Source organism: Trachinotus anak, unplaced genomic scaffold (genome assembly GCF_046630095.1).
Source record: "Trachinotus anak isolate AG129_WGS33_773 ecotype Australia unplaced genomic scaffold, CSIRO_AGI_Tana_v1 ptg000018l, whole genome shotgun sequence".
Lineage (NCBI taxonomy): Eukaryota > Metazoa > Chordata > Actinopteri > Carangiformes > Carangidae > Trachinotus > Trachinotus anak.
The window spans coordinates 15,284,013-15,308,568 of record NW_027273869.1 but is presented as its reverse complement, the minus strand read 5'-3'; the positions used below and the strand labels follow the sequence as shown (position 1 = coordinate 15,308,568).

Genomic DNA, 24,556 nt, shown 5'->3' with positions numbered 1-24,556 from the left:
TGCTCTGCTGCCATGCCAGTGGAAATACCGTTACTCTGCCTCTCTCTCTTTTCTTTTCTTTTCTTTTTTTTTTCCATGGAAAGCTGGATTTGGGAAAAGCCTTGCCTCTCTCCTCCTCCTCCTGCTTCTCCTCCTCTAGCCTTCACATCCGGGTCAGTTGGGTTGGTTGGAGCTGGATGCTGCCTTCAGGTGCCCCTCGTAAATTTGTACACCTGGAAGTTTGGTGGACATCTCCAGGAGAGTTTAAAGAGTTTTTGCTGTGTCATTTTAGGAAATAATATGCACAGAACAAATGCGTGGTGCAGCAAAATGATAAGACAATCTTTAAGGTAATTTTGTATTGATTAATTGATTTTGTTGTTTAATGCATTCATGCTGAAGAACAGGCCAAATGGCACTTTAAAGTGGTATAACTGCATAAAACGTAGTTTGTCAGTTAAGGCGTGTGGTATGTATTTAATAGATTCGTTCGTTTCATTTACATCAAAGTTGTTTTTTAATGACACTGCATTAATTTGCTGATATAGCACTGACATACAAAGACAGCTAAGAGTCAATATGTCCATCCAGCAGCAGCTCCATTTTATATATATATTTTTTTTTCCCTTTTTTAATCAATATCTAAACTGATATGATTGTTAGTTGGTGAATGGTTTTCTTGCTTTTTCCAAACCAATCAATCTCACAGTTCACTGTAGCATATAAATCCTTTTTGGGGGGGGGGGGGGGGGGGGGGGTTGGTGTCAATTCCGACCGCAGAGACAGAACCTGAAGGCATCATTAGTTGAGCAGCTCTCGGTTCCAGCAGGCTGATGATCCAGCTGCTGTGTGTGTGAGTGTGTGCGCTGACATGGATACAACTGGCGCTTACTGCTGAAACTGGACACATTGTAGCGCTGCGGCCACACCGGGGGGGCTCCAGAGAGAGGCGAAACTTCTTCCACGGCCGCACTCATGTGATTTCCCCTTGTTTGAGCCATGTCCAAGAGCCTGAAGAAGAGGAAGAACCACTGGACTAACAAAGTCCATGAGAGTGTCCTTTGCAGGAATGAGGAGGGGGAGCTGGGGCTGGAGTTGAAGGGCGGCGCTGAGAATGGACAGTTCCCGGTTATCGGCGAGCTTCTCCCGGGCAGAGCGGTCTGCCACAGCGGTAAACTCTGCCCGGATGAACTCCTGCTGGAAGTCAACGACACCCCGGTGGCTGGACTCACCACCAGGGACGTCCATGCTGTGGTCAAACACAGCAAAGACCCCGTCCGGCTCAAGTGTGTCAAACAAGGTGAGGTCTCTGAGCTTTCACACCAACTTTCCCGCATGTCGTAGTTTTTTTTTTTTTTTTTTTTTTTTTTTTCCGGACATTTTTGAAATCCGTTAGCTCTCTGTGTTTTGACAGCAGAGCTATTGTCTCCTGAAACTGAGAAGTCTCCCCTTCATGCTCGATGCTGTGAACAAACCTCGGAAAGAAATGGAACTTTTTTATGCGTGTTTACTGTTGTTACAAGTCTCCTGCACTGGGGGGGGGGGGGGGGGGGGGGGGGGGGGGGGGGGGGTATTCTGGGCCAAGGTGGCTCAGACATGCTCTGGTTGTTTTGTGCGGCGGGGTCCTGTTGCTGTGTGGTGGAGTTTGGCTTCTGAGGGGGTGTGTTACATTTGAGGCAGTCAGAAAAATACACATTCCAGTGCTCATTCAAGTTCAGTCAAGTGCGCATTCATTTAAAATGTTTCTTCAATACTTTAAGCCTTGTAGATAACTGATAATAACATTTGTATTACAGCAGGGAAGCAGTAGTTTCTGTGATATTTCTAATTGTCTAGAAGGTATCAAAGGTCGAGATTACAGAAAATCCAACTGCCTTTAACACCACCAACATAGACATGGGATTAGATTAGATACTGGATTAAATTAGATGGATCTTTATTGTCAAACTCTCTCATTATTACAAGCAAACATCCACTGTATGGTCATTAATAATCGAGATTAACATCACTGGCCCTTATTTTATATATTTTATATTCACATATTTTGAATTGAATATATACAGTGCTGCAAAATTTGCCAGCTGATTAATCATTAATGTCATTTTTTAAATAGAAATGTCAAAAGTTTTCTGCTGTCAATTTCTTAATTTTGAAGTTTCATGGCATCCGTGATAGTAAACTGTATATTTTTGCTTTCGGGACTCCCAAAACAAAAAGTTTGAACAGGTCAACTCAGGTTCACTATTTTCTAATAATTAGTAAATCCACTGATTAACTGAGAAAATAATCCTCAATTAAAATAATTGTTAGTTGCAGGCTTAAATTTATAATTAGATATCTAGTACTGTATCTTGAGTGCTGCCTCCGGGGTTCTTGAGGTTATGAGCTTGTTTTCTTTCTTGAAGATGAAGAAAATTGCTCCACATTTGCAGTTTAACCTTTGAAATACACACATATATATATATAAATCCTTTTTTATTTTGTAAAGCAGACATTTAAGTATGCAATATTTATTATCCAATTTGTGCTACACTGAGTGGACTAAATTGGATTTGGAAAGGCTATTGCATAAATATTAGAGCAAATCCCACAGTCCCTATTTCAACATTATGGTGGTGTCATGGGAAATGAAAAATACCATAGAGTAAGATAAAGTCACTGTTAGCTATTTATTGAATGCCACAGACACACTAGTCCCCTTAGGTACTATATTATAAGTGTTTGAGTGGGAAGTCCTGTGGATTGCTTAAGTTAGTGTTGTGGTTTCTTTAGGGGCAGGATTGTGCTGTTCAAAGACTTAATGAAATGTATGGGCTGAACACATGCAGCGTCCAGAACACCCATGTAGACGCTTTTCATTTAAAACAGGGCTCAAGTCATGTAACTCCATCTAATGCCTGTCATCTTTGTCCGCTGGACGAGAAGTTCTCGTGTCAGGGACGCACTCCTCTGACCGTTTGTGTCTTTGATCCTTGCGACTAATGATACAGGGTGTCTTGCGTTGTGAGCCGATAGGAGGATCTGCGGACTCTCATTTTGGGGTGAAAAATCAGCAAAACCCTATAAGAGGCTTTGGATCAAAGTCTTAGCCTGTGTGTTTGCATGTGTGTGACGGTGAGGGTGTGCGATTCAGTGTCACACCAGGGATTTATTCAAAAGGCAGCCAAGCCCATATCAAATTAATGTCTTACTTTTTTTATGAAATATTTATATCCTCCAGTGATCGCCCAAGTGATTGATATTCTCCCACTGCTCCGCTCGTGTTTGCTCAATTGGCTGTTTGTAGTGTAAAGCTGTTTTTGACATGATTGATATGTATATTAAGTAAATATTATGGAGCAAAAACACTCTTTTGCAATGTCCACACAGCAATAACAGATATTTTTTACTTCTCAGAAAAAGCACATTAAAATCCTGCAACCTGTTGTGATTCAATCACTCAGAAGATAGTCAGCCAATCAGAGGAAGAGCTCAGAGCCTCTGTTCTGATTGGCTCATTGATGTGTGGTCACTAAATATCCAGAGAGAAGCCTGAGAGAGGAGATGTAAAACTACATCTTGATGGTTTTTGGTTCTTAAAACCACAAATATATCTTCTTATGGATATCAACACTTCAAATAAAACACAGAACAGTGTAACATATGGCACCTTTAAAACCTTTAAAGACATTTTAACACATCCTTTCCTCAACCTAAAGTTGTTTTGTACCTAAATCTAACCAAATTGTGATCTTCCCTTAAAATAAACCACATCCCTATTATTGACGTGACATGACGAAGAAGATTAGTCATTTGTTATTATTTATCTCTGAGCCAGTTTTCCTGCAGCTGTAGAACCACAGAGTATATTTGAAAACAGCTGAAAAGATCTGTAATCATCCACATGAAAAAATGACTGTGTCATGATGCTGTCATGTAGAGGCTGTTACTGTTACACAGGCGTTTACTGTCAGAAAGTTTAAATTAATGTCTTCTGGCAATTTTAACTAATTTCATGTGCAGAGCTTTGTTCTCAAATGTCCATAATTGTGTTTTCCCACAGACGAAGGCAGGTATCCTTAGGTTTACATAAATACCAGTTACTGTTAGAACTGCTGGAGTGTACGAGTGAAGCAGAAAATGGAATTTGTAATGAAAAATTGCTGCATTTACAGGAACAAATATAATTCAAGACAGAAAAACATTCAGCAATAATGATGGGGTTGTAGTCTTTTCATTTCTGAGGCCTGTCTGTCTGCAGCAGCCGTGTATTTGAGATTTGGTGAAGGTTTTGGTCAAAACCTTTGGATATAAACAAAACCTTTGTTCACTGTGAGCAGCTGCTTGGTATGAACTTTAAATTGATCCACCGTTGCTTGAAGAAAACAGCGTTCACATCCGCACTATAATGTTTCCATTTGAGGATGTTGCGCACATTAAAAAACATTTCAATTTGTGCTCCCCTTTTGCATAACTACTATTTTAGACCAAGACAAGAGCCACCTGAAACAGCCAAACAGCCTGCAATTAAATTTTAATTGTTTGTTGTCTGACTTGTTCATCACCGGGTCACAGCAGATCAGCTATGTTCCAATTAAATGACCATAAATTGTGCTTTGTTTTTCCTCCTTTAGCCCATAGTTGAGGAGCAGGGTCCCTGACCGGTTTACGTGCATGGTCAGTCTCCAAAGGTTGTTCATGGCCTTTTTGAATAATACATCAAAGTTCACTTCTGCAGTGGTCTGCTGCTTCACTAATGTCACAACTCTAAGGGAGCCGTCACTTTCTTTTGGTTTATCTTGTCTGGTTTGCCAACTTTCATTACGCTCTCCTCTGTAATTAAACATCCTGATCGTGATTTACACTCCTCTCTGTTACACTGATCATGAATCATGTTCATGCATTCATGCACTTAATCTCCTATGTACTGTAATATGACTTTAATTTTTCATGTCATCTGAAATCCTAGGGCACTGTCCCATTTTAACCTCACACACATAGACGTACACAGTATTAGGATTTTTATTAGTCTCTGAGGTGAGGATTAGATTACATTGCCACCAGCAATCAGGCCTGCCCTGTAGGACATAATTAGGATCCCCACAAAACACTGATGGGTGTATAAGAGAACAGAGGGCACAATTACATTCCCAGAGACACAGTGAAATCTCATTAGAGCAAGACATTATGGGTAATGTAAGGATCGAACTGCGACTGCCTCCTGTGGTTACTGTGGCCCCTGTAGATTTGATGCCAGTAAAGGCCTAATTTGTCTTTTTTAACACTCTCACAGTGCTGATGTACTTGCTTTTAAATACACTTTTGCATGAAGGTGTATCCTGCGTTCCCTCGGAGCTCTGCTTGTGTTTGTCCTCCAGTGTGTGCACAAAATTGCAATTAAGACCACAAACAGCAAGGCAATATTTCAAGATGTGAATTAAAGTCGGCAGCAAATTCTGATCAAATAACAAGCTTGGAAAGCATTAGAGAAATTAAAACATAAAAAAAAAACAAGGCAATGCTTTTTCTTGTGTGATCGTAACATTAACCAACCTTTTCCTTGTATTTGTTCAGAAAAGGTGAAACTAAGCACGGATTCAGAACCAAAAACAGTGCAGAGATACTGGTGAGATAATAAAATACGTCCAAAGATACTCTAAAGATGAAGCATTAAAAGCGTAGACTGTAAATACAGAGGGACGTAGCTTCTGTGATTTCACTCAAAGGTTTCTGAAGAGCAGTTGTGAAGCTCAGAGTGGGATGCTCTACTGTTGCCATCTTGGCATTGTCTGACTCCACCTCCCTCCTGGCAAATCCAAAAATGGGCAAAGAGGTGGAGCATGTGAGGAACCAAGACTGATGTCACCCAACATGGCCACTCCCTCACTTACATATAACGTTAAGCCTTAATAAAATTTAAACATATAAAAAATCACCCCCTGTACAGTTGTTACGAAGAGGGAATTAGCTCTAGAGAGCTATTTCTGCTATAAAGATGGACATTTTAACATGGCAGTCTATAACCCCGGAGGTTGCCGCTTGATTACAGCCACCGCCAATTGTACGAAATGGTGTACACTTCCTGTTCGTGTGGTTGTGATTGCTTGTCCATGTCAAAACATAACAAAGACACAATGCAAAACAACAAACAACTCAAACTTATCATCGTTTTGTCTTTCAGTGGGATGTGCGTGAATCAGAAAATTGTGCTCGCGTGTATTTGATTGGCCAGTCCACTGCTGGATGACAACATGTTGGGTTGCAGTAAACATTGAGTCAGTGTTTTTTCAGACGACCCTGCCTTGTTTAGAGCTGGAGCTTCTTGTGTTTGCAACCCCACTGTATCAAACAACTGGCTCCATTCAAATCACTGAGGGGGCAGTGTTTTTTTTTTTTGTTTTTTTTTTCATGCAGGGCTACCATCAGCCTGAACGCGGCCTAAGACACAGCAAGAAATGAGACACCCTCATGTCTCTCCAAAACCACACTGACGCATAAAAAATGCAGCAGATCTCAGGGAACAGGTCAATGTAACAGGATTAGGACACGAGCCAGGCCGTGAGCAGCAGCAGTCAGATGTTGTGATACGTCCACTGTGTGTTGGAGGTATCGTCATTGTGTTTACGCTTAAAAAAAACAAAAAACAAAAAAAACAAAAAAGGGTTGCTGAGGCAGCCAGGGATGATTCAACAGTTATCTGCTGCTTAGTGGATATTATTTAATCCTGCAGGGATACACAAAGCAGGCGAGATAGAATGTGAACAGTGCCGCTCACATCGCAGCCACCTGCAAAATGGTAAAAAGCAAGTATATCACAAGTGTTACAAATCCATTCTCTTTTCACTCAGCCTTACCTTAGATAATCTGCATGCAGAGTAGAAATTCAAACACTCTCTTTTTCTCTAATTCACAAATATTGCTGCCAAAGCATCAAGATAAATTAGCTTTACATCAGAGTCCCGGCTCCTTCCCCTCAACCTCTCTCTCTCTCTCTCTCTCCCACACATGCACACTGCTGTAATGCCCCAGTTCAGTTTCCTATTTCAGCTCTGGTGAAGGATTAATGCAGCCGGCTATGGAGGCTGTCACTGCATCTTTCACTGCCACTGTGGAGTGAGAAGCTCTTACTGTAGCTGTGCTCTAGTGCGGCTGAGAAGCGTATGCTGATTGAGCCTCGCCGAGTGGCGCTGGGCTCAGGTAAGAGCAGACATTTCCAGGTCAGCCGAAGGCAATCATTGTGCTCGCTGGGTGCCCACTCACTGTTAGCTTGTGTTGGGGCAAGTCATTACCACAGTCTGGGCACAGACGAGGAGCTTTAGCAAGGCAGAAATGGCAACAAGCATTGCCACCACTTCTGTGGTTTTAAAAGGTTGTTTCTAGCTTCCAGCGTGGCTCTAGAGTTGGTCTGTCAGCCTGACACTTTGGTCCAGAGTGAAATATCTCAGCAAGTGGTGGATGGAATTAGTTGATGAGACATTAATTGTTCCCAGAGGAGTATCACCTCAAGGCTTATTTAGTGGCTATTCCAAAGCTTTCAGTCATATCACTTGAGAGTCATTAGCAAATGGAGGTTTCCTATTCAAATTTCCTTCTCTCTGAGCACTTCATCCAGGTTGGATTAAACACTGAGGCTCACAGCTCATTCTTGACTAGAAACATATAAGAAGATAACATATAGGATTTAAAATCATTATTATTTCAGAGATTATGAAGCATGGGATATAGGGCTGCAAAAAACATATTGTGATTATTTTGGCAGATATTGCCAAATAATGATTGAGTTTCACTGACAAAAATATAAAAATGCTGATGTGATTTTTCTCGGGATTCACACAAAACAAGCATGCTCCTTTACATCTAGAGAATATGATTTATAGGCCGAGGTGTCTCTGCAGCACCACAGTGCTTCATTTGTAATATGTTGTGAGATGTCTTAGCTTTGTCAAAACAATTACAGGTACTGTGATTTGGATATTGCACATATGTTGAGATTTTGACAATATCTCGATTAATTGTTCAGCCCTAATGTAATATAAGGTTTAGAGGGCTACACATCTGCATCACTATCTACTATAACGTCACCCCTTTTCACCCTTTGATAGTAATGCCAAACAGTGTCATATTAACTCATTTTAGGAGCTACACAACACTTTGATTTTATCAATAGGAAACTTGTTAATTTGGTGTGTGTGAAAGCAGCTGATGAGCTCAACGTGATACTGGGAGATTGTCTCCTGACCTTTATTTTCTTTTTTATGGGTCGTCTTTTTAATTTATGACACGTTTCTCTGGCCATAACCCAGTATGTCACAGCTACCTGCTGCAGAACGTGCCTTAAATGAGCCACCAGGTTGTCTTTGTTGCACTGCTTGCCATTTGCTTTTGAGCAAAACATTTTTGCAAAAAATATTTCTGCAAAAACTGGAGAGGTGTTGCTGCCTGCTGGAATCTGAGCTTGCTTAAAGATTTAGATGAAAATAGTTTCAACAAAACCAGGTCCTCCTCGGGTGTTTGCCTGAGGATTTGGTTGTAATGTGATAATAAAGCTTAAATCTATATCTGAATTTAACCACAGCGCTGTGATTTCACCTCTCTGCGTTGTTCATTTTACTCTGATCTTTGTGTCCAGCACCTGTAACAGTTGTAGATATGCACTCAAATATTCTTACCATTTAAATAGGATTTAATGAATCTCATTTAAAAGTAGTAATACAAAAGAATCTTTACATTTTTCCTTGTGTCTGTTACTTATTCACAAGCCTCAACTTACAGCTAAATCAGCAACACTGTACATGACACCATGCCTTGTATAATGATGCCTCACATCCTCTTGAACATGCTGCACAAACTCTGCCCCTGCGATGGTCCAATCACTGTCTTGGGATCAGCATGCTGTGTAGCTGGAGGCTCTGACGGACGATAAAGTAATTTATACACCAGGAGCTGGTGTCAGCTGAATGTGAAGGTTAAGGTCGGCCATATTGCACCCACAGATCAAATCATTTTGCAAACCTGTACAACAAAGAAACGATTCATGAAACCACACCACACATGCTTTGCAGCGCGGCTCGGGGAAAAACACAGCATGTTACGACACCATCAAGTCAATGGCGCGTGCCCAAGTAATGGGATGACTGATGTGAGCGATGATGAGCCTGGACTGGTCACCACTCTGCTGGGGGTTTGAAAGATGGGACGGGGGCAATCCCCGAGAAGTTGTGTGGAGTCAGACGCACACTGTTTGCGTGGGAGTGCGGTAACGATTCTCAGTGCAGTCAGACTCATCTGTCTTGTTGTCAGGGTCCCATTGAGAGTGTTAAGTTGCACCAGCAAGTGCATCACGGAAAGTGTGATACACGTACAGTATACACACACACACATCCATTAAGAGCAGCAATCCTCCAGTGTGTGTGTGTGTGTGTGTGTGTATGAGTGCATCCCTGGGGCTGTAGCACCACTTACCACATGCTATCCAGTCATGCTTGACAGAGGTTTGGTGGAGAGAACCTGTTGTCGTTGCTTCTGTTACACTGTCTGACTGCCAGGCTCACCTCTGGGGACAGGTAATGATAAGGCACACACACACACACACACACACACACACGCTGACTCACACATACATATAACTGTCTTCCTCTGCTTGTCAACATCATCCATCTGTTGAGGCAAGTGGAAGTATTTCAAAGACTGGGAAATGGAAAGGCTGCAAACTTTTTTTTTTTGGTGTGTGTGTGTGTATGTGTGTGTGTGCACTGTACACGTATGGTTTCGACAGGGATGCCAGGCTACGCTGGTGTCTGTGTGTCTCTGGCATTAACTGAATGTATCATGGAATCAGTGCTTCTTTTCTCTGTACACGGTTAAAAATCTTGATGACCTTCTCCATTATCTGAGGTCTATAAATGAATGGTGTCAGGAGCATAAAGGAGCTCAGCGCAGAGAGGAGGCCTTTACCTTTTCATTATAATAAATTACAGATGAATGAGAGACGGTGTGCACGTACTCTCAGTGTGTGTTTCTGTTGATCCTTGTCCCACAAAGAAGCTAATTCAAGGTTTCATGGGTTCATGGTTCTTTTGTCACATGCAGAGACATAAGAGACATAATCCTCCCTTATGTCTGGGTCGTGTGTGTCTGCTTATGTTTATGTAAATCGGTGTCGTTCATGTTGCTACTGTGTGTGACTAGAGTAAACAGTTTTTTATTGTTACTTCTTGCTCAGCTTTTCTGAATGGACCTACGACAGTATGTCACTTACAACAGTGTAATCTTTTATACGTCCTTAGTGCTTGACTGTTATTCACAGTGTGTTATTGTAAGAGCTGCTTTTCCTCTCAGAATATAGGATTTAAATTTAAAGCCTCTTGCAGCTGGATTTAAGTCATTCCTAACAATTATTTTAATTGACATATCATTTTTTATTAATTAAATATTCATTTTTATTCATTGAATCGGGTCAAATAGCTATTGCAATTTATTATAACCCAAAGTGTCGTCTTTAGATTGCTTATTTAGCAGATTAACAGAAAAACTAAACTAAAGGTGCTTAGAAAAATGTAAAACAGAAATGACAGTAATTTAGTCAATTAGCAATTGACAGCAACAGTTCTGATGATAGATTATGTGATTTGATTTTAGGCACAGCGGTTTGCTTGTTAACATGCTCACAATGATGATGCTCATGTGCTGATTTAGCAGGTATAATGTTAACCATGTGAACTGTCTTGATTTTTAGCATGTTAGCATGTTAGCATTTCCTCATTAGCATTAGATGCAAAGTACTATTGAGTGCTAGTGACAACATGTCGGCGCTGGATGAAAACTCCAGAGGACTCACTACAGTTATCAGAATTCATCCTGAGGATATCATAAAAATATTTACTTAATTTCGTGGCAATCCAACCATTAGTTGTAGAGATTTTTCAGGCTGGATCAGAGTGGTGGACTGATGCATGATTGTTAGCTGCAGTCATAGGAATGTTAAGTATTTTTACTGATTAATGACCATAAATCAATCATCACACAAGTTGAGTTAACTTTTTTGTTTTTTGTTTTTTTTTTTTCGTTTTTGTTTGACGAGTCAGTTCATTGATTAATAGTTTCAGTGTCAGGCAGATCCTGTGATTATAAACAAGTCTAATATTTAGTTACATGAAAATCTCCAGATGGCTCAACACATTTGAATAACTTCAAACAAATGACTCTGGTATTCTTGGTATGAATGAAGGAGGATTAGTCTCTCATTGCTGTTTAAAAGGAAACTTCAAACACAACCAAACTCCTGTTCTTTTGTCTGTTTACCTGTGCAGATGTGGTGGAGGAAGAGAGCTTGATCATTGATCTGACAATTAACCAGGATGTTTTCGCTGTAAATTTGAATGTAAAATGACAAAGCCAGTGTGAGACTCATCTGTTAACTTAGACCTTAAATCCTTTTACCTGATGTTTTCTGTCACTGACATTGACGCCTCAGCTGTCAGGAAGCATGTGTCGTCTTCTGAGCTCTGAGTTATTCACAGTGCACTGTATATGTACACAGTTGTATATCGAGCGACACCAGGGACGTGTTATTTGCTTTACAGGCGTGCTCATTTGTCATAAAATGTCTCCCTGTGATGTTCAGTGACACCTCTTTCGTCCCAAAGATAAGGTGATTCCTCTGATCTCTGCGACAAATCGGTGCTGTCACCTGTAGTCAGCTTTTATTTTGCTTGCATGTAGAGCAGCCTTGTTTTCATGCCTCCTTTGGGTTCTTCATCAAAAGCCAATCACAGAGAGGAATATTGTAGACCCAGCAGCCCTGTAGGCACACGATGAGCCAAAAGTAAACATCAGATTGTGGTTATGAAGCTGTGATGAATCACAAAGTGGCTATGGGTTGCTGTTGTGCAACCTCTGAAGTTTTATAGGTGCAACCCCTGGGCACCATAAGATTTTGAAGAGGGAGAGGTTTTTAAGATTTCATTTTTCACGTTGGGCAAAGTTAATATTTCTACACCTCCCATACTGCCAGTGGTATGAATATAAATTAGATTTAAATGGGATATTTTGGAGCGAAGACACTGGGGAGGGTGAAATTGGCTGACCTGCTCACAGAGAGACGGGAATATTAAGCAAACTCCTCAGCCCACACTAGTTGTTGCTGATTCACCAAAAAAAAAAAAACCAGAGAACAATCAATACGAAGCGATTAAAGCCTTTCTGAGAGCCGCGGTGGTTGGTCTGTCCTTCCCTGCCTGTCTCTTGGCAAGGATCAAATAGTCTTGTCTTCTTATTCTACGTGGATGAGTGTGTGTGTGTGTGTGTGTGTGTATATGAAATGGAGTGGTTGCATTTGTGTCCATCTCAGTATGTGTGCTTCTGAGTGGATTAGAGTTGGGACCAAGATCGATTTTTCACGGCTAATCTGTGCTACAAATGGTGGACAATGAACAACAAAAGACAAAACATGCTGCTTCCCTCACCCAAGGGACGCAATGTGTTACCTGGTTGTCCTGGAAACAGAGAGCACGTTTATTTTTATGATAGTTTAAGATAAAGTCTGAAAGCAGCAGGTAACTCCCTGTAAAACCACAGTTTTACCTTTTGTCTGTGTACAGATTAAACAAGCAAGATTCAACATGTTTATGAGTGAATTTTAGGGGGGTCCTGCAGTCTAGGGCCTGTTCTGAGCATCCACTTGCCCAAAAATATACTCCACTATATAGTGAATCACCCATTTTGTATTTCTGCACCAATTTTCAACTGTAAATCTTCTCCACTATATTGTGTATAGAAGCTGCCCTCTCACAAACAGGTTAGGTGCTAACATTAGCTGCTAGCTGATGTGATTAGAGTGTCTGTAGACCAGGTGTCCTCAGGTGTCTCGATCGTACAGCGGCTCGTCCCCTCCTCTGCCTGAGCAGCAGGATTTCAAAGATTCTTCTTATTAAAGCGCCTGTCAGGACCATATTTGAACGTAACACAAACTGACAAAACAGTGACAATGGCAAAAACAGAGTAAAGATCTATAGACACAAATTCAAACATAAAAGACAAAAAAAAACATGTAAGATGCGTAACAATTGCACATCTTCTAAGACAGCAAGTGTTTCAATGTATTTTGTATGTGATGCAGATGCTCTGGCCTTTGTTTATGCTAATAAACAGACACACGATAATAAATGCAAGTATGCAGTTCATAATTATGTAGCAATTTAACATGCAAGTAGTGTCCCAAATGTTTTAGCTGCTGTCTGCACCCATCCCCTAGCGAGTCTATGTAGCAAACACTATATAGAGTAAATGAGGGGCAATCCGAACACAGCGCTTGTCTTTATGCTAAGCTAAGCTAATCGCCTCCTACACATAACACATAACATAGAGACATGAGTTATTTATTTTCTTGTCGTATCCCCAAAATATAAAACTAGTCCTTTAAAGCATCTATAGCTTTAAAGGACTAGTTTTGCTATTGCTGCATAGCTAACATTAGCTTAAACAGCTGTTTATTTACCAGTCTAGATGAAACGTCATTCCTTCACTCACCAACTGCAGCTCTCTCCAGAAGTGGAAAGCAACGCCAATGTTAACTCTTGTCTCTATCATGTTAGCATGCTAACCAGCTAGCCCCGGCCTGTCTCATTGCTTTCTGATGGGGACTCACTGCAGCCTCCAGCCTGCCCTGAAGACGTAACGCTGCTCAGAGGACGTATTATAACCTCTTGTCTTGTAAACGCAACAATGGCTGAAGGTTTTGACAAGTGACAATCACCACCACCTGCTCCCAGCAAGAAACCACGTTCTGTGGCAGAGAAAAAACTCACAATCAGCCCCTTTAAACTGTCCAGTAAAACCAAGGATGATACTGCAGCTACCTTACAGAAATAGCTAAGTCTGAGAGGGTTATTGATCGGTCATGCAATAAATAAGTAATCAAACTAAATAACACTGTAGCCGACACATGAGCAATTGATGACAAAGAGTACACCCAGTATAAAATAAAGAAAACAACACTACACAAACCCAATATCTGCCTGGTACACTGATGAACTGTGGTGGGTGTGTGTTGGAAGGAAGAACTGCAGTTCAGAAGTGACAGAGCAGCAGTTTCTGCCAAGATAAAGAGTCTGCAATAAGACTGTAAACCAGACATTGATTTACCGCCGGGCCGTATGGATCCTACAAGGAAGGACGAGACACATTATTAGCATGTCCATTCAATAAAACCTGCCACTGCCTCTGCGTTGTAGCAGTCTGTGCACCAATAAGTCTATGCACTGACCACATCTATCTTCTTCTGCTGCCTCACACTGACGTCTCCCTCAGACCAGTAATGTCTGACTTTGGGTTTTTTTTTTTTTTTTTGGGATTCCTGTCAAGTCTGTACTAGCCTTTAGCTTCCCTTTAGCAACCCACCTCCACCCACCCCACCCTGTTAGTTTTGCCTGCAGCGAGGTCACCTCCAGCTGCTTTGAGCCAGCTCACATCCTCCCTCTGGGGAGGATTTTTTTTTTTTTTTTTTTTTTGTCACATATGCAGCTCTGTCTCTTGCTCTTGCTTTTCTTTCACCCTTTTTTCTCCATCTCCCTCCTTCCCATTCACACACACTCATTTCCTCCTCATTCTCCCATGGGAACCAAGAGAGACACATTTAAATAGGTTCGGGAGATGAAGAGACCGACTGCGCAGCTCGGTCCATCTGTCCCTCCACACGCAGACATTATTCATGCTTCTTAACTGTCGGCGAGAGAGCGAGGGACCTTCTGATAGACAGGCTGGCCATGAGAGAGAGAGAGAGAGACGCACCTGATGCTCAGGAGATGCAGAGAGAGGAAAGGAAGGAGAGAGTGTTCACAGACACTCTGTTTTTCACACTATTCTGATTTGAATTTGATGGACGACCATGGCAGTGCTGTTCTCCGTGTGATGAAGTACATATTTGGACACCAGCTCGTGCTCCCTTTAACACGAGGAACACAAGATTTTTTTTTTTTTTACCTCTTCTTTGTTTTCATTTACTTAAAGTAAAATTAGATTTCACTTCACTGAATCTGTTTTTCATTAAAACAAAAAGCATTTTCTAAAATGACAAAGGATACACTAATAAGATTAGCTGTTTGACGAATAGGGCGTAGTTTTATGTGCTTAAAATGAAATTGTTAGCGTTTTCTTTATCCCACAGAAAGTTGAAATGAGATTAAGCTGTCACCTCAGTCTTATTGTGTGTTATCAAAACAAGTTGAGAGGAAGAAGTTTAGCGCATTTACTTTGGCTCCACGAGAAACTACAACACTTAAATCTATCAGGAGAGAAGACGGTGAACAGCAGGGTTTGTTTTCATTTGAAAGAAGCTTCAATTTCAAACTTACTGATCTCCAAAAAAATACTCAGCTGAGATCTCATCTGACTTCTCCACATGCTTGTAGAGTTTGACTCTTTGCCTTTTTAATGAGGTAGATATGAGATCTGAAATCCAATTGAATTTGGAGGTATATATCAAAACTGGGAGAAGTTCTAATCTTCTTTAATGCTGATGGTGTTAAATGTGATTCGACTTATTGTTGAGTGAAATGAAAAAAAGTCCACTTGCTCCTCCATTAAAGCATCAGAGCTTTTCTCAGAGACCACCCAGTATAACCCACCTGTAGTTCAGATTTCTAAGAGTTAAATCCTGAATACTGTCACAGCACTGGCACCAGAACTGAGTCAAAAATATCTTGATATTTGATATTTGATATTGATATTTGATATTTGATATTTGAAATCAGTGTCTGGTCCCATTACATTACATTACAATGAAATGAAATAGTGCCTCTGTTCACTGTATTTAATAAAAATTACATGATTATTTATATATATTAGTCTATGTACACACATCTCGACTAGAAACTGCTTTTGATCTTCTACAAAAAAAAAGATTGGTCACATGTCCTGCATTAAGCTTACAAAACAAGTACGTGATTGTCATGCTAATATGCAATTAAATCCTTTCTATTTTATGTTTTTATATAAGGGACATTTTGAATTAGATTGGATCTAATTGTTTATTCATTAATTTTTTCATTCAAAAGAAGACGGTGCTTTGTGACTTGGCACAGACTCAGTGAGACCGTCTTTTATTTTTTGGCAAGCAGTCGGACGACTAATCTTTCAGATGTGTCACAGTCAGAGCCTTTGTTCTGAATCGAGTCTAAACCCAGTTACTCGGCTCTTTTAACATTTGCGCCTCGACTGAAATGACACATTTACGGCTGCAAAGTGTCACAGATCAGATCGCTGCTGCGTCAAGGATGACAATGTGCAGGATTAATACAGTGTGACTGGATTGTGCATTGCCGTGGTAACATTCACCACCTCCATCACAATCGAAGCCGACACACATGGGGGAAGCAGGGGAAGGACTATGAAATATATTGGCACTGATCGTCATCATCCCTCTGTCTTTCTACTGAATTTATTATCAAAATATAAACACAGCGTGGTTTTCAAGAGCATTGATTGATCAATCAAGCTAGTTTAATTTCTCACATCATTATAAATTGATTATATTAAATTTTTGGACACAACAAGCAATTTGAATAAATGGCCTCTGGCAGGCATGAACCCATTTTTAACATTTTATAGACCATTAATCAATTAATGGTAAGAAACACACAACAGATTAGTTCTTAATACATGTAACTGTTTTAGTCCTGTGATAAACAAATTAAAATGTTGGCTGCGGTTAATAAAGAAATACTCAGATCCATGAAAGTTTTAGTTGTAAAAAGTGCATCTTCCTTTTTCCTATTAAGAAAAACCTTGAAAATAATGACTGTATTTCTAAATCTTAAGCACATGGTATTGAATACTAATGGTGGACTACTCTGAACATAATGCCTCGTACTCCAGTTATCTGTTTGTTTGTTTTTTTTACACTTTTGCTTAAAATTAGTACAGAGTTGGAGGTTAATATTGATCTTTTGTGTTAGATGAGGGTTTTGTCTTGATGTTAGTGTAAAGTGCACAGGAATCTTTGGGCTGTCGGCCATACTATGTCCATGCGCTGTTCTAAGCAACCCGTGGCTCTTGGCTGTTATTTTCTCCCCCGTGCTCGGTTTCTCTTTAAACATTGATTTTCTGCTTCAGGAGCTTCTTGCAAGCTGAAAATATGTTGTCCAAAATATGCCCTCTTCGACTTCACCCTCCCGGTGCAGAGTCTGACACTCTGAGCTCGCTGTTTGTAGTAGAAAGCATAACTTGGACTCGCCCGTTGATTGAAAACTCATCCTGCTCAGGGCTACTGCGAGATCTGCATTCAGTCTGGATTCCTATTGAATGTTAAGAACTGCTGTCTCCACATTTTATGCCAGGAAAAAAGCGCATTTGCAGCTAGCGATGAAGAGGCTGGAGAATGTAGAGCAGACAGATAACACGCTTTTCCCACAAGTTTCTCATTGCTCCAGGGCAGTGGAGCCATGCTGTGCTGCTTTTTGAACCACAGGGAGGTACGAAGGGGACTCGGCAGCCGTCTGGCATCACATCGTCCTCCTCTCTTCCGTGAGTCTCCACAGAATTGCTGTTATTCACCACAAGGTATGCAGTAATTAGACTGAGGTCAGGGGAGTGTGTGGCCTCTCTCCCAACGCAACATCCTGAAAGAAGCAGGGCAGCAAGTGTTGCCTGACTTCCTCCAACAATTAACAAAAAGACGCCCCGCTTCTTCACTCCCTGCACTCCTGCTCTGCTGTTTGCTCTCCACCTTCGTTAATATCCCTCTCTCCAACTCCCTCACCCCGTTTTCTCATCCCACTCTTCCCTTTTGATTATTCTCTGTCAGTGTAAAGTCAGCAGGGGGAAAAACAGACTAATGAAATGAAGAGAATGAAAAGAAAATTGAAGGCACAATCATCCCTGTGTTCTCCGCTCTCAGATTTAAGGCTTACTCCTCAGGCATAAATATGAGATTTCTTTCCCTCTAGTCTTGTCGGTGGAACTACACTGAAAGGTCACTGTTTACAACTCACTTTTTAGAATTAATCCTGCCTAACGCACACACATTTGAAAATGACTGTGCACCGACCATGAACGTGGCTGTAGTTCATGCACTGAATAAAAAGACATTTCCACTGCCTTCCCTGAGAAAGCCAATTTCAGCGACTTTATTTAATGAGCCTTTTGTTCTCTTCCTCAGTACCCTCAATTTCTTTTATACTCGCATGTCATTTGGGTCAAACTGAGTTTTACCTCAAGAGTGCAGGGTCACTTCATATGCAGTCTTCATTTTCTCGTAGTGTAACCTCAAAGCTCCAAAAAGCATGCGAGTTTATAAGGTGTGAAAGTATAAGGAAATATAAACTATAATGATGCTCTGGCTATTGTTCAATGATGACGAAACAGTCAACACATTTTTGGAAACATGTAATGTCAATCCAATCCAGTGACAATCCAATGTCAGAATAAAATCATCAGAGCTTTGCTAGAGTTGCGCTTTGCTCCCGTCATCTCGATCGTCTGAGCCGTCTTAAGTCAGGCTGTTTTTTGTCTCAAGGGTCCAATGAAATCAGACATGTTTTATATGATTGTAAGTTTTTGGTCTTGGGTCATGCAGATAGTGACGGTCAATGACCCTTTCTCCAGCACCAAACAGGAAGCAGCAAACTGAGTTGTTAGTGAGCACAGAGGCGACTCTGGGGAGGCGCGAGAATGAGTTGTTAAGTGTGAGGCTGGTGTTACATTCATCAGGAAAGCAAGGTAAATAATTTCAAAATAAGTGTCTAAACACAAGGGTATCATGGGAGATAATGTAAAAGGAATCTAGTCGCAGTCTTGCAAATCTTGATCCTGCAAGATCCCCAGTCCAAAATCTTACAGTGTAAAAACTCATCAGCTGTGTCCCTGTTCAGGGGCCGCATCCTTCAGGGGACACGAAGGCTGAACCAAAATCACTTTTGTGTTGCCAGCTGTGCCCATCTTCACCGTTGCATCACAAAGTGCAGCTCCTGTTGCTTTCCAATGTTCACAAGACAAGTAACCTTTTTTCACATAAACTTGAGGTTTGAAGGCCCGTGGTTGTAACAGTTGTATCGTTAGCTATTGAACGGAGCTGAAACCCAAAGTGTAGTCCTCAGACTCTCTCTGAGTTGTTTGCTTTTAATTCCAGGGTGCAATGAATGTTGGGATAGGTTGGGTTATGAAGGATCCGCACATTGGATGGGACAGCCTTGTCGCACCACTGTGACACAGTCGGTCTTCAAATGCAACCTCTGAAGGATGCGGCCCCTGAATTGGGACACAGATAGTGTCTTTAGAGGTGAGAGGGTGTCAGGCTTCAGTCTTTTAAGTCTTTTCAAAGTCTTTTAGTGTACAGTTGGCTTAAGCGTCAAGCTTGTGTCTTGTGACACAAAAGAAAATGCAAAAGATAATAAATATAACAAATAAACAAAGGAGACACAAATGAAATGAAGCGTGGTGAGGAGTTGTTTCATTTTGATGGGCTTCTTGAAGCACCTCGCTCTGTGTGCTCTCTGAAAAAGTGAAGTGTGAGTGTCGTGGTGGGATTTAATGCTGCTCCTTTGTAACAATGGCTTCTCTAAGCTCGTTAAACTGTCCAGTAGCCTCTGGCTTCAGTCCACTGGCCCAGACCAATGCCGCTATTAGCTGCTCCTTCAATCCAGAGACTGACTTCTATATGAGCCTCCCCAGGTTCCTGTGGTAGACTGTATGGGTTTAGCCTGGGCCAGACCATGCTTCTAGCCATTATGATGAGTGATGGGCCTCTATTATTCTAACTTGAAAGCACCCATTGTTATTCTAATTAGGCGTGGCAAATGAGGGCTGCATTGCTAAGCTTCCTTTCTATCTCCACACTCACTCAGTTTTCTCCATCTACTCTCTCCTCTGTTGCTCTCCTACCTTCTCTCGCTTCGCTTCCCTCCCTCTCTTCCTGTGCCAGTGTGCATTGTGGGTGTTGTCATCCGGCCGCTGCAACACCCAGACCTCATGCAGAGAGGAGCTGTATGGGGTTTTTCTGTATCTGTGAGGGAATGCTGCAGGAAAAGCCTTGGCGCCAACTTGGTCCCAAATGGGAGCTCCAGTGCCAGCCACAGCTTTACCACCCCTGAAAAGACGCTTGGCAAAATAAGAGCAAAACCACACTCGCAGTTTGGACATAAAGTGGAGCAGTACAGGGAGAAGAATGGGTTCACTGCTATCTGGTCTGATGGGCTAGATGGACTGAAAACCCACTAAACCCAAAGCAAAAATAAGGATTGGAAATGGACTGAGCTTCAGACTGACCCCAATCCTGATCCGGCCAATCGGTTCAGTACATCCTTAACTCTGATCTCGCATAGGTACAATTTTTTTTACAGTAATGATACAATTCTGATTTAATCCCAGCAATTTAATTGGGTCACAGGGTTAAATTAGACTCTTGTTTACTCCAGTGGCCCTGAGGCTGAGGAGAACGGAAACATGAAAGCAGTTGGTCAGACAGCAGCTCTGTAAATGTGTTTCTGACATCCACAAACCAGCATGTCAGCTGATGGTGATTGTATAGCTAATTCTCTGTTGCAGTTGCTTGGAGCTCAGCATCACTAAACCACTGAACAGCTCCACATTCAGCTCGGACACAATAGCATACTGAAGGCCTTTGATGTGGCTCCAGGTCCTTGCTACCATTAACTTTTGGCCCTGGATGAACCAGCATCACTGATGACTCTGTCACTTTCAAGGAGACGCTGCTCAGACTGCCTCATGTTCATAAATCTGCTGGATCTGATCCATGCACATGAGGTGTGGCCAGCTATGTTGTGTTGCTGGCCCTCCTGTACCAAGACTTCCACTTCCTCTAGATTGTCAGAACCAATTTGGCCTTCTCCGTTACACCCACCTGTATCCGCCTGACTGCTACACACTGAATGTGCCCTCTCCAGTTAAGTCATATGGTGACCGTCTGTGCAGAAAGGCATTAAGACATTTCTAAATGCTCCGAAACAGAAAGCTCTCTCCTCTCCGCTGAATGCCTTTCATGAGTCCTGGCCTCTTGTCATCACACATAACGGCCTCGCGTTGATTTTGCACTGTTCACCTTTACAGTCGCCCACTGGTTGGTGCGGTGCGTGTGTGGGTCTGCACACACAAAGAGCAGGTCATAGAAGAATTACTGCGTCTGCTTTTGTTTTCAAGGAAACACAGGAAGGGAAATGTAGTCGCGAGAATAATTGGCACACCCTGTGAGTCTGGGTAATGTTGCACGAGCAAGTGACTCAGTTAGTCAGTCTTACATTTTCACAACATGTTATTAGTATGCCAGTGATGCAGTGTGGTGTGTGTGGTGTGTTTTGGTACTTAGATCCAAATCCTCTCATCTAACAACTGTGGTGCCCTTATCAACATGCCAACAGTGTAAGTAAATCCCTGTGCAAATAAACACAAACACTCTTTCTCTCTCTATCCCTCGTTTTCACCAGCCCCCCCACCCCCCACCCCACCTCCAAAATTCATTCGAGCAAACGAGCTTCCTTCCAGTGATGTGTATAAAGTAGGAGGGAGAGTACAGACTTGGCACATGGACTTGTGCAGCTCTGGCCCGCGGTACTAATGAGGTCAAACAGATATACACAGCTCCCTAAACAGTCCTGTCCAAGACATTCCAGCGCAGCCACTGTGCAGCCCGGAGGCATCCCTGCTCGTCGTAGAAAGCCTTTTTACTGCGGCTCGGCAAATGATCACAGCAGCTCGGCCTAAGGCATGTTAAGATTCATGTCGTAACGCTGTTAGGAAAGACCAGAATTTAGTTTCATCCCATAACTTATCAGGAGCCTCCTCCTCCTGCACCTACAGGGCGGAGAAATAGCCTCTTCATGCATGTAAAACTCTTTATTCAAGAACCACACTAAACTCTTTACAGGCAGCTGATGTGGACTGCCAGACTCTACAGCTCCCCAGTCATTCACGGTGCTCGTTTGTAGCTGTTCCAGGCAGATATGTCACTGGGTCTTTTTTAAATAATAAATCTTCTTCGGCTTCCTCTGTGTATTGTTAAACGAGTAGACCACATACTTACAGAACAAAGAGACTATTTGTTGGTATAATTACTCAGTTTTGGACCCAAAATGCAGAACACAAACTCGGAGGATAACACAGTTTAGGAAAAGGATTTATTGGTTAGAGAGATGGTTGGTTATCACTAGAGTCTTTTGTTGGAGTGGAGCTGAACAGGTGAGGCTTTGTAGTCCACCCATAACAATTGTGGAGTAATAGGCTCAACAATATGCACATACTTAGATGCTCTAATCCTGTAAAACCATTATTTATTCAGATGAGAGAAATTTTAGATTTTTGTCTGATGTTTGATGAGATGATTTCCCAAGGAATTAGGATGTTAGCAGACTTAATTCCAAAGGAAACACTTTCTCTACAACACATTTCATACAGACAAATATCCATCCACCCGTATCCTTCCCTGCCTGTCCTCTCCGAGGTGGTGGAGGGCTGCAGACCTGGACAGGTTGAAAGTCTATCACAGGGCTGACACATAGAGACAGATGCCCACTTACACTCAAATTCACACCATCACTTTACATTTAAGTGTCAATTGTCCGTCAGTGACAGCCACGCAGGGGTGGGAATTCCTGAGCACGCAGTTTAGCTGAAGTTTGACTCGAAGCTAAGTTGAACAACAACACAGGCTAATTAACAGCAAAGGGAGGAAGTGGGGAAGGATGTTCTGATTACAAGCTCAAATGTGCACTTTCTGACTTTCAGAGCTTCATCATTTAGCAAAGATGTCGTCATCATCATCAAAGTGGAACTGTAGTGATGTGGTAACAAGTGGCTGTATAAAGAACAGGCTTTGTAATCACTGTGTTTAATCACCCCAATATAAAAAATCATATATATGGTGTTGTGATCTATGAGTTTGTATTCGGTGCAGATGTAACAGATGTGTCTAGGATTGTTCAATCAAACTTTATTTGAATAACACGTTTCATACAGGTGAGTGCAGTTCAAAGTCCTTCACAGATGACAGATGAGCTTAAAAGAAAAAAGCTGACAATGAGATACAATAAAACACGTGTTCACAAAGATGCAGGCAACTGATCACCCTCCTTTCTCTTACCTGCTCAGTGTAAGCTGCTGTCATCATCTGTGTCATAACTTCTCACCACAGACAGAAGGAAACTGTGAGGCTCCTCTGCTGGAGATCAGACGTGTGCGACAGTGTGGTTAGATTTGCTCTGATTACAACACGACTGAGCGTTGGCAGCTCAATTTAGACACCACTGCTGATGTTTGACCTCAAATCCTTAACCAGCGTCAGAGCGAGAAGAGTTTGACATGTTGCTAAATGACACCTCAGCATGAGCTTTAAACCACGTTTACAGAGTCGGTCCAGAGGAGTGCCTCCTTCCTTCCCTCCCTCCTCCTCTTCGGGGTCATGGGGAGTCACAGCCGCTGGAATGTAAAGATTGCAGCTGGAGCAAATACAATGGAAAGTAAGCGCTTATGACAGATGTGCAACCTCATTTAAGTGTTAGCTCAAACCATTCAGCCAGTATGTTGTTTCCCGTCTCTTTCCACTGAGCAGGACTGAGGAGAAATGACACAAAAGCAGCAGTGCCACCAGCGCCTGCAGCAAAGATATCGTGGGGTTAAACGACAATTGCTCTGTAAGGTTCTTGAACAGAACCTCTGCTCTTGGAAGCAGGAAAAAAATTTCTTTCTGCTTTTTTTGCAGTTTCCATATTTTGAGTTGTTTTTTTTTTTTGCTCCCTCGTGTCTCAAGGCTTCCAGTAATGAATCTCTAATATCAGGTCTCAGAGCCAGGAGTTAGTGATGAGTCATTTTTAAACAGACTGTTGAAATTTAATGAGGCTTAGCAGATTGCACTTTTTTTTTTTTTTTTTTTTTTAAATTCTTTAACTCTGCTGTGTCTTTCATATCGATGGTCAGATTTCACATTTGACCCAGAACGTCACAGCGTCACTGCCCCTGTGAGGGCTGATGTTTAAACTGCATCCAAGAGCCTTGTGAGTGATGTCGCTGTGTGCTCAGGTGTACAGATACAAAGACGCTGTCTGACTCCTCATGCAACCTATGATGTTTGGGCAAGTTTATGCGGAGCACATAAGATACATACTCCTCTCTGATTTGGCAACACAAATGCTGTTGTTCCATCTGTAGGCAGTGTAACACTTGCATGAAGTTAAACTTTTCTCAGATCCCTGTTGTTGCTTTTCCTGTAGTTTCTTTCTTTTCAGATGCTTTGTTGCAGTTTTTCAGTAAAAATTCGGGTCATCCTGCTGTTTCCTGGTTGCTCCAACTGAGAGTAGCTGAGGCAAGCAGGCTCCTGCTTAGTGTTTTAATGCTGTGCTTCCCAACCCTTTTTGACTTTGTACCTCTGAAAACATCAGTTGTTGCGTTTGTTTACCAGTTTTGAGCAGCTCCACTTTGTTTTATGTGAATAATAATTCAGGGTAAAACTATCCACTCAAACAATTTTCTTCATTTCAATAATGTCGGTCGACCCAATCAAAACAGAGGTACTGAAAAAAACTATTATACGAAACTGCTGCACCACAGGTAGATGCTCTGCACACCACAGTATCAATGGTGGATAGATTGAATGTAC

General features: G+C 41.8%; 1 protein-coding gene across 12 annotated transcripts in view; it reads left to right on the top strand.

Annotated features, from left to right (window-relative positions):
* The first annotated feature begins 582 nt into the window (after positions 1-582).
* Positions 583-24,556, top strand: part of magi2a (membrane associated guanylate kinase, WW and PDZ domain containing 2a) — a 216,082-nt gene continuing 192,108 nt past the window's right edge. For 6 of the 12 annotated variants that reach the window (XM_071502619.1, XM_071502618.1, XM_071502616.1 and 3 more), the window contains exon 1: positions 808-1,279. In XM_071502619.1, the coding sequence (XP_071358720.1) occupies positions 979-1,279 (301 nt within the window). In that variant the 5' untranslated portion in view covers positions 808-978. Of the gene's footprint in view, positions 1,280-24,556 lie in introns of all 12 variants that reach the window. The other 6 variants (XM_071502626.1, XM_071502623.1, XM_071502624.1 and 3 more) reach the window with 5 other exon arrangements.